The sequence below is a fragment of the Melozone crissalis genome, unplaced genomic scaffold, assembly GCF_028551555.1.
Source record: "Melozone crissalis strain CALT ecotype California unplaced genomic scaffold, PUWL_Pcris_2 ptg000068l_1, whole genome shotgun sequence".
In the NCBI taxonomy this organism is placed as follows: domain Eukaryota; kingdom Metazoa; phylum Chordata; class Aves; order Passeriformes; family Passerellidae; genus Melozone; species Melozone crissalis.
The window spans coordinates 6,783,681-6,797,533 of record NW_026535846.1 but is presented as its reverse complement, the minus strand read 5'-3'; the positions used below and the strand labels follow the sequence as shown (position 1 = coordinate 6,797,533).

Here is a 13,853-nt window from a genome sequence, read left to right as displayed (position 1 = left end):
GACATCACAGAATCACCAGCTTGGAAGAGACCTTCAAGATCATCGAGTCCACCCCACCCCCAACACCTCAACCAAGCCCTGGCACCCAGTGCCACATCCAGGCTTTGTTAAACACACCCAGGGATGGGGACTCCACCACCTCCCCAGGCAGCCATTCCACAACTTTATCACTCTTTCCATGAAAAACTTCCTAATATCCAGCCTGTATTTCCCTTGGCACAGCTCGAGGCTGTGTGCTCTGGTTGTGTCAGTTCCTGCAGACAGAGCCCAGGCCCAGCTGAGCACAGGCCCCTTTCAGGAGCTGTGCAGAGCGATGGGGGCACCCCTGAGTCTCCCTTTCTCCATGCTGAGCACCCCCAGCTCCTCAGGGGCTCCTCTCAGGGTTTGTGCTCCCAGCCCCTCTCTCTGGATGTGCTCAGTGTCCCAAGGTCCTTCCCAAGCTGAGGGGCCAGAGCTGGGCACAGCACTCAGGGTGTGCCCTCACAGTGCCAGGGACAGGGGCAGGATGAGCTCCCTGCTCTGCTGGCCAGATCTCCCTGCAGGGAAGGGCAGGACAGAGCTGCTGCCCAGTGGCCACTGGACATTGCCCTGTGCCCCTTGAGGCATTTTGGAGCTGGTCCTGCCCAGCTGCAGTGACACATCTGCTCTGCCCCTTGTCCCAGAGGGCTTTAGAGACCATCTACCCACAGGTGCCAAGCTGGACATACCTGTTCAGAAGGGCTGCTCTGAGCTGCCAGGCAGGTGCAGAGGAGATCCCATCAGATGCTTCCTCCTTGAGCCATGGCTTCTGCTCTGCATTCAAAGTGCTGCTGGATCTCTTCTTTTTCCTAGGAAAAAAAAAAACAAACCCTTCATGGTAGTACATTACTGCATGCCTGATGGAGATTTCCTTCATTATATTATTTTTTATGACAAAGATCAGAAGGTGGTGCACAGGAGGCTGTGATGATTTCAATGGCTGTTACCATTCCAGCAGGCAAAGCCCCAGCACCAGAAGCTGATCCCCAGCAGCATTTCTGGAAGTTCAGGCTCCCTTTTCCCACAAACTCCATTGTATGCATAACAGCATCCTTCAGGGAGAGCTGAGCATCCCTCCTGAGCTGGGCTTCCCCAGCCTGGGGGAGTCTCCAGCCCCAGCAGAGCCTCCAGATCTCCCCCAGTGCCCCTGGAGGAGCCACCAGGCCACTGGGCTGTGTGGCATGGAGACATTCTGAGTAAATCTCTTTATTTTCCATCTCTGTGGCTGCAGGAGGAAGCTCAGCCTGTGCTGGTGACAGTGTTTCAGGCAGCCACAGCACCCATCAGCGCTCACAGCTGAGCCCCTCTTGCCCAAGCACAGCCCCCCTCTTGCCAAAATGCCACCACCTTCCCATCATCTTCCCTGCACCCACCTCCCCGGGCAAAAACCCCAAAAATCCACCTCAGCAAAAATGCTCATCCATCCCCTCTGCAAGCCAGCAGGGGTTAATGCTGTCAGCCATGACGTCAGGATCCCAATTTGTCCAGAGAGTCCCCCTCCCCAACCACAAACTCCCTCTCTCCTCCCCTCCTCTTGTGACTTTGCAATGAGCAGCAAAACTCCACAGGAGCTGCGGCAACAGCACTAGGGAGACATCCAGCCCTCCCTGCAGACAGGGATTTATCTATTTTCTACACATGCATAGATGTATTTTTTTTTATTCACTGGGCTGCATTTGCTGTTCCTTTTTTATTTTTATTTTTTGTAGCTTTTCACAAAAGCCCCAAACCTCCCAAGTGACGAGCCTGAGATTTCCCTAAAATAAAATAACAGCACGGTGGGGCTGGGTAGCTTCCCCTTCCCCCCTCAGAAAATAAAGAGGAAAGGGGGAGCAAAGAGGTAAAATCCAGAATAAAATCATATTGCTCGAAAACTCACACGTCCTCCCTCTCTCTCTCTCCCTCTCTCTCTCTCTCTCACACACACACACACACACACACACACACACACACACACGCTCTTTCTCCTCCTCCTCCTCTCTGAAGGTGGGTAGCAGGAGCCATGCAACATCTGCAGAACCGGATGGCAAAAGAGCAGGAGGAAAAATAATCCAAGTGGAGTGCTCAGGGGACACTGAGTTGGGTTTTTTTCTTTTTCCTTTTTTTTTTTTAATTTTTTTTTCCTTCTTCTGCCGCGTACCTGTGAGATTCGATTTCACATTTTGCTGAGCCCATTTTGGGGCATTTTATTTTTCTTTCTCTTGGGATTTTCTCCATTGCCAGAGGATGTCTCTTGTTGAGAGGATGCTGAAAGGAAGAAGAAACGAATTCTTTGACTGGCACTGAAGGAGCGGGGGGGTATTTTTCCCCCTCATTTTTTAGTTTTTTTGTCATTATTCTTTTTCTCTAGGAAATCATTAACTGGGGGGGGGGTTGGTTTCTTTTTTCCCTCCCCCCCTTTTTTTGGAGGGGGATTTCAGAAGATCCATCTTTTTTTCCCCTCCCCTCCAAAGATTTTTTTTTTCATCCTTCGTCTTTGTGGAAATGTGGACATTTCAGGCAGACAGATTGAGTGGAATTGTCTCTGCTTTAGCAGCTCTTTGTCTCGCCTGCTGTGCGCAAAGGTAAGGATTGCGATCCCAGGCTGCGGGGACAGGGGGGCTGGCACAGGGCTTGTTTGTCTCGGTCGGGCTTTTCTCCATCGAGCTGGATGTGGGGAAGAGGAGGGGGCTCTTCCCCCAAATCGCTTCCCCTGCCGTCTGCTATCGTTATCCCCAGCCCGTGCCATTCCGGGGGGAGGAGGGATGCTCGTACATGAGATGTGGAGCAGACCCTGCGGACGGAGCCCACTTCGCAGAGCGTGTGTGCGCGTCCCCCTGCCCAGCCCGGGGGAAAATGGCCAAACGAGGGGGTTTGCTGGGGAACATGGTGCCCGCAGGAGCCGCCGGAGCCCCGGAGCTGCGCCAGGCGCCCGGCAAGGCTGCCTTGGCCACGCACACGCAGCCACGCTCGCATCCGTGCGAGCTGCGCCGTGCCACAGCCCCGGCTCTGCGGAGCTCCGGGGGCGATGCCCACGGCCGTGCGGGATTGATGGCATGCAACACCTCCTCTGTGAGTGCCATGCATCCGGATCCGGCCCTGCGTGTGCGCAGCCAGCCGTGCCCGCCCGTGTGTCACTCACACCTACGGCACAGCTTCACCTGCCCTGCGTGGCGCCGGGCAGAGCTGGCACCGCTCCGCTGCCCGCTCCGGCTGCAGCTGCTCCTGAGCCGTGCCCGGAGCCCTCGCAGCGCTCCGGAGGTGCGGGAGCCCATCCAGCCTGGCCGAGGTGTGCGGAGCGCACCTGTTTGCTCGCTCATCCGCTGCTTTCACGCACGGGGGTAGCGCTGCCTGCTGCTGCTGCTCGCCCTCCCTCCCTCCCTCCGCACACCTGCGGGCAGGTGCGTTTGTCCCTGCGCCTGCCGGGGGGAGCTCTGGCATCTCCCTGCTCAGCCGTGTACAGGGAGCAGCGCGCTCCCGGCGCACACACGCAGTCCTTACGGGGCTCTGGGTGCCCACATTCGGGTTCCGTGGTTATAAACACGCACGCAGTCTTTGCAGAGTTGTGGGTGCCCAGATTTGTGTTCCCATGGTTATAAACACGCACATGCACACACACATACACAGGTTCTTGTGGGGCTGTGGATGCCCACATTTCAGTTTCTATCATTATAAACACACACAGGTTCTTGCGGAGCTGTGGGTGCCCAGATTTGTTCTCCCATGGTTATAAACATGCACAGGTCCTTGTAGAACTGTGGGTGCCCACATTTGTGTTCCCATGGCTATAAACACGTACAGGTCCTTGCAGGGCTGTGTGCGCCCAGATTTGTGCTCCCATCGCTATAAACACACACAGGTAGGGCTGTGGGTGTCTACATTTGAGTTCCTGTCATTATAAACACACACAGGTTCTTGTGGGGCTATGGGTGCCCAGATTTGTGTTCCTGTGGTACAAACATGCACAGGTCCTTGCAGGGCTGTGGGTGCCCAGATTTGTGTTCTTGTCATTATAAACACACACATGCACACACAGCCACAGACACAGACACACACACACACACAGAGTCCTTGCAGGACTGTGTGTGCCCACATTTGTGCTCCCATCATTATAAACACGCACAGGTCCTTGCAGGGCTGTGGGTGCCCACATTTGTATTCCCATGGTTATAAACACACACAAGTCCTTGTGGGGCTGTGTTCCCATGGCTATAAACATGCACACACACATGTCCTTGCAGGGCTGTGGGTACCCACATTTGTGTTCCCATGGCTATAAACACGCACAGGTCCTTGCAGGGATGTGTGTGCCCACATTTGTGTTCCCATGGCTATAAACATGCAGAGGTCCTTGCAGGGATGTGTGTGCCCACATTTGTGTTCCCATGGCTATAAACACACACAGGTCCTTGCAGGGATGTGTGTGCCCACATTTGTGTTCCCATGGCTATAAACACGCACAGGTCCTTGCAGGGATGTGTGTGCCCACATTTGTGTTCCCATGGCTATAAACACACACAGGTCCTTGCAGGGATGTGTGTGCCCACATTTGTGTTCCCATGGCTATAAACACACACAGGTCCTTGCAGGGCTGTGCTCCTGTGGCTATAAACACGCGCAGGCGCGTGCCCACCTTGCCCACACCATTCATGTGTGGTCCTGCTGTGTGGGGACACACACACAGGCAGCTCAGGAGGCACTGGCCAAGCACATGTGTGACATTCAGAGCCCACAGCAAGCCCCTTTGCTGAGACATGTGTCCCTGCATGTGTGTTTGTCTGTCCAGCACTGATTTTTACCCACAGCCTGCATGTGTGTCTGTGCATGGCTCGGAGACAAAACACTCTCCATGTGCACGAGCCTCCAGCTACTCCTACACAGCCCAGGCAGCAGCACGGGGTGCTGGTATGGAGAGGCTGGGCTGCAAGGGTACGTGGCTGTGCAGAGCACATGGCCACTGACACAGAATCAGGGGCACAGCACTCTGGAATTCAGATCACAGGCTGGCTGTGCATGCTCCCCGAGCGGATGCAGACCCACATTCGCCAGGAATAGCACTGGCATGCAGCTGCTCGCCCACAGCTGGGCAAATGCACGACTTGCCTCCTCCGTGGGAGGGATGTGGCTTTTTGGATCACAGGGAGCACTGGGAGGCAAAAGACCTTGTCCTTAATCATGATGGTTTATTCCCTCACTAGGCCACCTTGTAGCTGGTGAGGAGGAAAGTGTCCCCACGGCCCTCTTCCCACTCTGCCCCTTTCTGCAGGGCTCCTGACACATTGTTTCCTGTCTCTACCTCAATTTTCCTTCTTATATCAATGAGGTAACCACTGATTCCTGAGTTTTATGCACTGTAGGAAGCCAGGCAGAGGTGTCCAAATCCCTTGAGAGATGCACAGTGTCCATGTTATGGATATGGGAGCCTGTGTACCTAGGAATGGCTGTCTAGAGATGAACAAGTGCTGCTGCATGCTCTCAGTGCTCAGTGACAGGACTGTGCTTTGCATGCTGCAAAACCTCACACACCTGCAGAGAAATCCACAGGTGCAAGTGGACCTTGCAAGCCTGGGCACGGCGTTGTGGAAGTGCCCACCTGTGCCCACCTCTCTGGCCTTTTCACAGTGATTAAAGCCCAGCAAGGAAGAGTTATACCCCTCTCAGGAGCACACTCAGGAGGGGAGATCAGGCCCCTTCCCCTGCCAGCACTAGGGATCGTTGGTTGTGCATGCACCAGAGCTGGGGGCTGCCTCACATTTGCGCATCCTGTCCTGCTGAGAAATTCCTGCACGTCCCAGAGAGCCCTGAGAGCTGCCGGGCTCCCAGGTGGTACTACATGCCTCCACCCACGGCCCTAGGGAGAATCTGGATCCCCAGACCCACAAATGCCTGCTTCTGTGCTCCCCATAAATCATGTCCACAGCCCAGTGTCTCATCACAGCCCAGCAGAGTAGGGTATGCCCTCACTGTCACCCCCAGGCACCCCCAGGCCCTGGCTGGGATGTGGTCACACACATGCACACACCTCTGAGCATGTTCTGCAGCCTCACCCTGTGCTCCCCTGTGTCTGTGTGTCTGTGTGCACAGCCAGGGAGTCCCCACCCGCTCCGTGCAGCCAGGGGAGCACGCCTGCCTGTCTGTCTGTCTGTCTGTCTGTGTGTGTCTGTATATGTGTGTGTGCAGACACAGGGACATGCCAGCGGCAGCCCCTGGCACGGGGCTGGCAGGCAGAGGCAGTGCAGCTTTCCAGGTTGACTGGGATGGATGTGGGAGGCGGTGTTGACAGGGAGACATGCTGTTGTGGTGGGTGACTGCAAAGAGCAGCAGTTGTCACCGCAGGGTCTCTATTCTCATGCAAAGCAGTGGACGAGGGTGGCACAGAGGCTGGGGATTCGGGCACAAAACCTCATACACCCCGCAGCACTCAATAGGTCTGGTATTTTTAGCATCCCCTGCTTTCTGGTTTCCCACCTTCAGTTTAGGTTTGGCCCTTGGGCTGATTTCAGAAGGAGCTCCTTCCTTGCTGGATGGGTGTTAGGGAGGACATCTGCCCTCTCTGTGTGCAGGTTAAAGGGCTGGGAGGGAAAGGATTGCTGCTGTGGCACACAGAGGGGAAGATGGACTCTCCTTCCCCGGCTCTGCCTCTTGATCTGCGTTGCTAAGAAGTCACAGTGATGCTGAGTGACAGAAACTGAATTTTTACACAGCAAAGATCAGCTGTATATCGAGGCAGTAGGAGAAAAAGGAGCCTTGTTTTCTTCAATATCTTCATTGTTTGCTTCAATAACCTGAAGAAGCCCGGGGTGCAGTGGGAAGTCACACTGGGGTGTGTGACAGGGCAGGGTGCCTGCTGGGGGCCACCAGTGTGGTGGGGACCTTGGGATGTGCCAAGTCTGTGCTGGGTGATGCAAGACCTGGAGCAAGAGCCCAGCTGGGCTGAGGAAGGGGAGTGAGACTTGCAAGGGAGGGCTGCAGCTGCCCCAAGCACAGCCTGGGGCACAGAAAGGACAATTCCTGCCTCTGTGTCTGTGCACCCCTCTGTGGGCAGGGACAGGGAAGCTCCCCGGATGTGTGGGTCAGTGGCCAGGGTGTTCATTGAGGGGTGCAGCAACCCAATCCCTGGGGTGCCTACACCAGAGGGACGCCACAAACAGAGCTTGTGGTGCCCTGGAGTCAGGATGAGCTGCAGAAGAGGAACCAAAACACTGCTGAGACTTCTGAGCCCTCTCAGGATGGCTCAGGGGCTCTGTGGGGCTCGTGGGCACACAAGTGGCTGGGATCTGTGCCAAGGACAGAAGACACGAGTGAGAGGGAACACAGAGAGGCTCTACTGGCGGCTGAGGTGTTCTGGTGCCCTGGGGTGTGAAGGATGCTGAGGGAGCTGGCCAGGACCCCTGGTGCCACACGGGATGATGAGAACTCTCTTCTTTTGTCTTTCAGCCCCTCCACTGGAAATATTTCTGTGGTGAAAGAGATTGTGGACAAACTGCTCAAGGGCTATGACGTCCGCCTCAGGCCCGACTTCGGAGGTGAGGCAGGGGCAGGGGACGGGGACAGGGGACAGGGGACAGTGGGCAAGGGCTGTGTCTGTGCTAGCCCCTTGGCCACACACACCATGGGCAGTGCTCCCCTCAGACACCTCCAACCCTAATGTCCTTACAGCTTCTCCCTCACATTCTTAGGGCCTTCTCCCTCACGTCCTTAGGGCATTCTCCCTCATGTCCTTACAGCCTTCTCCCTCACGTCCTTACAGCCTTCTCCCTCATGTCCTCACTGCCTTCTCCCTCACGTCCTTACAGCCTTCTCCCTCACATTTCTGTCACCCCTCCTGCTTTCCCTTCTCCTCTCGCTGGCTCCTCTCCTTCCAGCATCCCCCATCTCTGCGAGCAGCTGCGCTGTCCATGGTGTGATGTTTCTGGGGATATTTTGCCACAACAGAGACACTCAGCTCTTCCTCTGCTCCAAGCTTTCCTCCATCACGGACAACAAGTTGTCCCTCCTCCATTTCTGCTCCCAGTGCCAGATATTTTGGCTCTTTTCCCTGCAGAAGGTTGAGGTGATTGCTGGTGGGGTTGTTGGTTGGCCTGCAAAGCTGCTCCCTCAGCAACAATGAGGCATAAAATATTCCCTGGGGTCAAGGATCTTCAATTCCTCCCTTGGGTCCTGTGAGCAAGCAGGAGAACCACAAGGGCCTGGTGGAGATGAAATATGGAAAATCTTTGGGCACTGTCGTGTTGCCAGATGGGAGGGGGATTTGAGGGCTTCTGGATTCAGCCTGCCAAGCTTGGCTGGTTTAAGTCTTTTCTGGGCAATGCTATTTCCTCCTGATGAGGAGATGTGTGGGGCTGGGGGATGCTCAGCCCACATGAGGACAGATACAGGTGTCCCTCTCCACAGGACTGAGGGGAAACAGGCTCATGCCTGTGCTCTCAGGGGGAAGAGAGGCCAGGGACAATTATTTAGTGGCTCAAGGGAGCAGTTTTCTCCCTACAGGGCCCCATAGTTCCTAGAAGCTGGGAGTGAAGGAATACCCTCACTGCTCTCAACAGGGTTTGCAGGCACTCCAATTTGCTGTTCCCCATGACCAAACCCATCTCTCCCTGAAGCCTCTGGTTTCCTGCACCTCACCCAGACCTGCCCCATGCTCTGACCACCCCGTACCCTTCAGCAGAGTCCCTTCCACCCCACAGACACCATCCCCACCGCCCTCATCTCCTTGTTCTACCCCGTGGTGGAACAGGGACTTTCAGGGGGCAGCACCAGGTACTGCTGGGCCCTGGCCTCAGGGAGGGCTCTGGCTGGGGAAGATGATGCCCACCCCTCCATAGTGGGCACCTGGGAGGTCACCCAGGGCAGTGGGGAGATGCTCTGGGTGCAGCATCCTGCAGGCAAGCAGGGCTTCCAAATCTTCCCTCCTTAGTATATGGGATAGACTGGCTTTGATTGAAAGGCTCTGCCCAGCAAACACGACATGTCCCTATTACCTGGCCAGGCCTGACCACAGAAATTGGTGCAGTCACATTTTATGGAGGGGAGTGCCGTGGAGATGACATAAAACTGGAAGAGGAGCAGGGTGCAAAGGCACGGCAGGGACTGGGATCCAGTGCAGCAGGAGCAGAGCTGGCTCTGCAGAGCCACGGAGCACAGGGAGCCCTGGCTGGGGCCAGCGGGTTTTGTTCGCTGATTGCAGGCCCCAGGGCACCCAGGACAGGCTCAGCCCTTCCTCTGCTGACCCTACAGATCTGTGCAGTGCTGGGCTGGGCTTGGCAGGCACTGCAGGATGGATGGGGCTGGGCAGCCCTAGCACTTCATTGGATTTTGCTCTGAATTCCCAAAGTGCAAGCAGCATTTCTCCTCACTCAAGCAAAGAAATAGAATTATGAGCATAACCCCCTTCCCTGTAAATGCCTCACTGTTGCCCTTCACCCTTTCTTGTCCTTCCCTTTGCTCATGAGAGCGAGGTCCTGGTAGGGAGCACCTTGATGCTCGTGGTACCTAAACTCTCAGCATGCCTGGCTCCCACCCTAGGAAAAGCTTATCCAGGCAAAATTCCTGCAGCATTTGCAGCTGGGCTGATCCAGGGGTCTGGAAGCTGGAGATTGTTGGTGTTACAAGGCCAGAGAAAGGCGTGGACATTTCCTTGTATCACTGCTATACCCAGAGCTCACCAGGGCTCTGGGCTTTTGGATCAAACCCATTTCTGGGTGAAATCTACTGGGTCATGCCAGGAGGTGTCTAAGCCTGTGTGGCTCCTAGTCCTGTTGTGGAGAGGCTGAAGTTCTCCCCAATGAGTTGTGTGCAGCTGGCATAGCCACAGGACCCACAGGAACAGCATGAAGCTTGCCAGGGGAGGCTCAGGTTGGATATCAGGAAAAGGTTCTTTCCCCAGAGGGTGATTGGAACATGGAGCAGGCTCCCCAGAGAATGGCCACGTCCCCAGGGCTGCCAGAACTCCAGGAGTGTTTGTACAATGCTCTCAGGCACAGGATGGGGTTGTTGGGGCGTCCTGGACAGGGTCAGGAGTTGGACAGATCCTTGTGGGTGCCCTCCTGCTCTGATGTGCTGTGATTCCATGGAAAAGGCACAGTTTGGGCAAAGTCCTGTGTATGTGCAACCCTGCTGTCCCCCAGGGCCGTGTGGGGACTGGACTGAGCTCCAGTTCCAGCATCCTGAGGACTGGACTGCTCTCCAGGACTGCCCTGTACTCCACCTGGGCTGTCCTGCCACCCCTCCTCTGGCTCCCAGCTGGGCAGGGGGGCTGTCAGCCCTCCCTGTGTGGGGAGGTGATCCCACCACCCCCATGCTCCCATCCTGGGAACACCGGTGAGGGTGAGCTGGGAATGGCCAAGGTGGCACCCTGGAGGGGTGGCAGGTCCTGCTGGGAGCCCTGTGCCCCAAAGGGATGTCATGGAGCTGCCTCAGGGCTGGCCAGGAGTGACCAGGGGGTCTGTCAGGACAGGCAGCTGCCTGCCCAAGGGGAGAGAAGTGCAGCAAAGCAGCTGCCACTCAGCTGCCCATGAACCAGGCTGAGCTGTGCCTTTAAAGCCAGAGCCTTCAGCTCTCTATGGCTCAAGGATGAGGCACCAGGGGCAGGAAGGTGACAGCAGCCAGTGCTGGGCTCCCTGGAGGTGTAGGCACAGCCAGGTCCTTCCCAGACAGATTCCCACATGAGGAATGCAACCCACAAACGTGATGAACCAATTGGCTTCCCTTCCTCCCTTCCCTGCTCTTTCCTGCTGCTTTCCCCGTGTTTTCCTCCTGCAGCAGAGTGGTTTCCTCCTTGCCATCCTGTCCCCACATCAGTGGCAGTCACCCTGCCCTGTCCCCACCCTCAGCCTGGGGACAATGTCCCAGCTCCACATCCTGGGGTGCCTCCTCTGTTCACTGCTGCCTGTAGAGCAGGAGCAGCTGGGATGCTTTGGGTGTGAAGGCACATGGAGGGACCTGTTCCCATGTACCGCCTGCCATGGTGAGGCAGCTCTTGCCCCTCACAGTCTTTCTAAGAGAGCCCCCAGGCTCATCCCAGCACCCCCACCCTGCCCAGGATGTGGTGCTTCCACAGCTCCAAACACAACTCGTGGCTCCCTAGTCCTCTTTTTTAAATTTTTTTTTTGAAAAAGAGAAAGAGAACTCCGCCTAATGCCAAAAGGAGGACAGGCCTGCTGGGGATTGCAGTTCACTTTTTAATTTTGAGATGCCTCGTTAGCTCTGGGCCGAGCTGAGTGGCTGAGAAGCATCAGCCTCTCGCTCTCCTCCCTCTCCCCCACCCTCCTGGAAACCCATTAGGCCGAGGAGCAGGTCAGCTCTCAGGGGTGGAGCCTTGGCAATGAGTGCCATGTGCTCACCTGGGGAGCTGTGCTGAGCAGGGGACACCAAAGGGGACAGCTGGAACCGGGTAGAGATGATGGGAAAATCCGGGAGCAACTCCATGGGAAAGCCACCTTGGTTATGTGGGAGCAGCCTGAGGGACAGTCCCCCCTGGTGTTTCAGGGGACACAAGACAGGACAGTCCCCCCTGGTGTTTCAGGGTACACAAGACAGGACAGTCCCCTCTGTTGTTTCAGCTGCTGTCCCCAAGGCCTGCAGTGTCACCCCATGCTGGAGAGATGTGGGACAGTCCCAGGGTGGGACATGCAGGGACCAGGAGAGGGCCTGGCACTGAGGGGACAGGAAGGGACGATGGCAAACAAGTCCAAAGGGTCTGGCCAGGATTGTGGTGAGGATCTGGAGCAGCCTTCAGGAGGGATGTGCAGGGAGGAGCAAGAAGCAGCCAGGTCTCCAAGAGAGAGGTCTTTGTCTTAGTACTGCAGGTCCAGAACAATGCAGAGAGAAGGTTTTGGACATCAAACCCCAGGTGGGTGCCATGAGTTGGCTCTGGAGGATGGACAGTCTGGGGGTGATTCATATAGAACACTAATTCCACCACCAGGTGAGCAGGATGGCCATGATTTAGGGCTGGCTGAGCAGGGGGTGCTGCAGATAATGTCTGGGAATCATCTCAGAGCAGCACCCTGGCTCTTGTAAGTGCTCTTAGGCACTCACTTTCAGAAGCATTAGTTAGGAGAAAAAAAAGGAAAAGAAAGCAAACTAAGATGATATTGCCCCAGGGTAGAGAAGGCAATGAAGGAATGGCAGGAAGATCCCACTTGAGCTCAGTGACTCAGCTGCTCTCTGTTGGTGCAACGTTTCCAGCCCAAAACTTTGCAAGAGTTCCAAGCAGATGGCTCTTGATGGTTTTCCAGCATCATTTGCAGATCTTGGTAGCCAAAAGCAAGGTGAGGGCACTCTGTGCTCCTTGCTGCCAGCCCTCCTGGAGTGCAGGGTTCCTGGTGTTTCTCCTGGGGGGAATGCAAGTGTCTGGAAATGCCTGGTGAAAACAGAATGACCGTGAAGCCCTTGGGATTGTACAGTAAATCCTGGATTTTCATGTCTGTGGATCCAGCAGATTTCTCTGCTCCATTTTTAATTCAAACTTCCCTAAGGAAAATTAGCACTTTAAGGGTCTTGGGTTGAAATGAGCCTGTGTCCTGCTCCTCATCTGCTTTGTGTTATGGATGAGGCTTCCCAGCTCGTCACCCTCATTTGGGATATCCAAACCCCTCTTGGCTGCAATATCTTGGCCTTCCTCCCTCCTGTGCCCTGCCCCTTCTGCTCCATCACACCTCCACCCTCCTGGGCACCCAGCCCTCCTCCCACATCCTATTTATCCCCCAGTATTCCTTCTTCAGTGGCCACTCCAGATTCAGTGAAGCTGGGGGTGAAATCCTCAGCCTTTCCCCGTGTAACAGCATCACTTGAAAGCCAGAATTGTAAAAATAAATGATTGCTGATGCATAAAGTGTTGCAGTGAAGCATCGTCAGTGGTTCAGGGCTCCAAAACTGGCGGGGCTGAGCGGCTGCACCAGCTGGCACGGCTGCAGCAGCAGGGATGGGGTGCTTGGGTTGTTTCCCTGGCCCACCAGCCCTGTGTGCCTGGGAAACTGCTGCTCTCAGTGCTCCTGTGCTGGAAGGAACAGCAATTTGGTTTCTTCCATGGTCAAGGCTGGCGGTGCTGTTCAAGCCTTCCCCAAAATGTCCCTGTTTTCCACTGCGTGTCAGGCGGTGGTTTTTTCCAGGCAGCTAGATTGCTTTGGATTTTTGAAGGGGAGGGGGGGGAAATTTTAGGAAAAATGATTCAGAAATTTCTGAGAACAAGCCAAAACGTGTACGTGCTGGGTTTTTTTTTCCCTGTCCTAAAATGTTGGGGGATGAAACCAGCAGCACCCACTGCAGGGCTGGCCCCTGTGCATGGGGAGCAGGCAAGTGCCCAGGGCCATCAGCGACCTGGCTGGCACAAGGGCTGCGTCCCCACTGCCTCTGGTGCCAGGGCAGCACCTCAGAGCAGTGATGCTGCTGCAGGAGGACCAGGATATGGGGCTGGAAGAGGGCAGTGGGTGCTTTTCCTGGGCTGCCTGTCTGAGGGGCCACAGGAGATGCTCACCTGTCTTTCTAGGCTTTAGTTTTCAGCTTTCTCCTTCTCCTCTGTGGCAAAAAATGTTTAAATCTCAGAGCAGCTAGATTCAATTTTCCTTTTTCTTCTGAGATGCTTTGAGCCGGCCCTTTTGGGGCAGGGAACTGAGATTTGGCAGGAAGGCTCTGGTCCCACCAGGGACAGCTCCTTCCCTGCTCACAGGGCTGGGCATGGGGTGAATGTGAAACACTGCACTTCACAGAGCCTGACTCCACCAGGAAATGTCACCCCTCTGTCCCCACACCGTGGCTGCAGCTCTGGGTTTGAAACAGAGGGGTAATTATGGATCAGGCTGGGGAAAGGAGTTAATTGAGGAAGGAGAGGCAGAATCTGTCTGTCTCTCTAAACC

The 13,853-nt window shown here is 55.5% G+C and overlaps 2 protein-coding genes across 3 annotated transcripts in view; one reads left to right on the top strand and one right to left on the bottom strand.

Moving 5' to 3' along the window:
* LOC128945622 (gamma-aminobutyric acid receptor subunit alpha-3-like) overlaps nucleotides 1-803 on the bottom strand; it is a 118,250-nt gene extending 117,447 nt beyond the window's left edge. The window contains exon 1 of the mRNA XM_054289376.1: nucleotides 708-803. The gene's annotated coding sequence lies outside the window, so the exon portion shown is untranslated. The remainder of the gene's footprint in view (nucleotides 1-707) is intronic.
* Nucleotides 804-1,578: 775 nt separating this feature from the next.
* Nucleotides 1,579-13,853, top strand: part of LOC128945880 (gamma-aminobutyric acid receptor subunit beta-4) — a 79,339-nt gene continuing 67,064 nt past the window's right edge. For both annotated transcript variants that reach the window (XM_054289780.1, XM_054289779.1), the window contains exons 1-2: nucleotides 1,579-2,582; nucleotides 7,435-7,523. In XM_054289780.1, coding sequence (XP_054145755.1) covers nucleotides 2,503-2,582; nucleotides 7,435-7,523 — 169 coding nt within the window. In that variant the 5' untranslated portion in view covers nucleotides 1,579-2,502. The remainder of the gene's footprint in view (nucleotides 2,583-7,434; nucleotides 7,524-13,853) is intronic.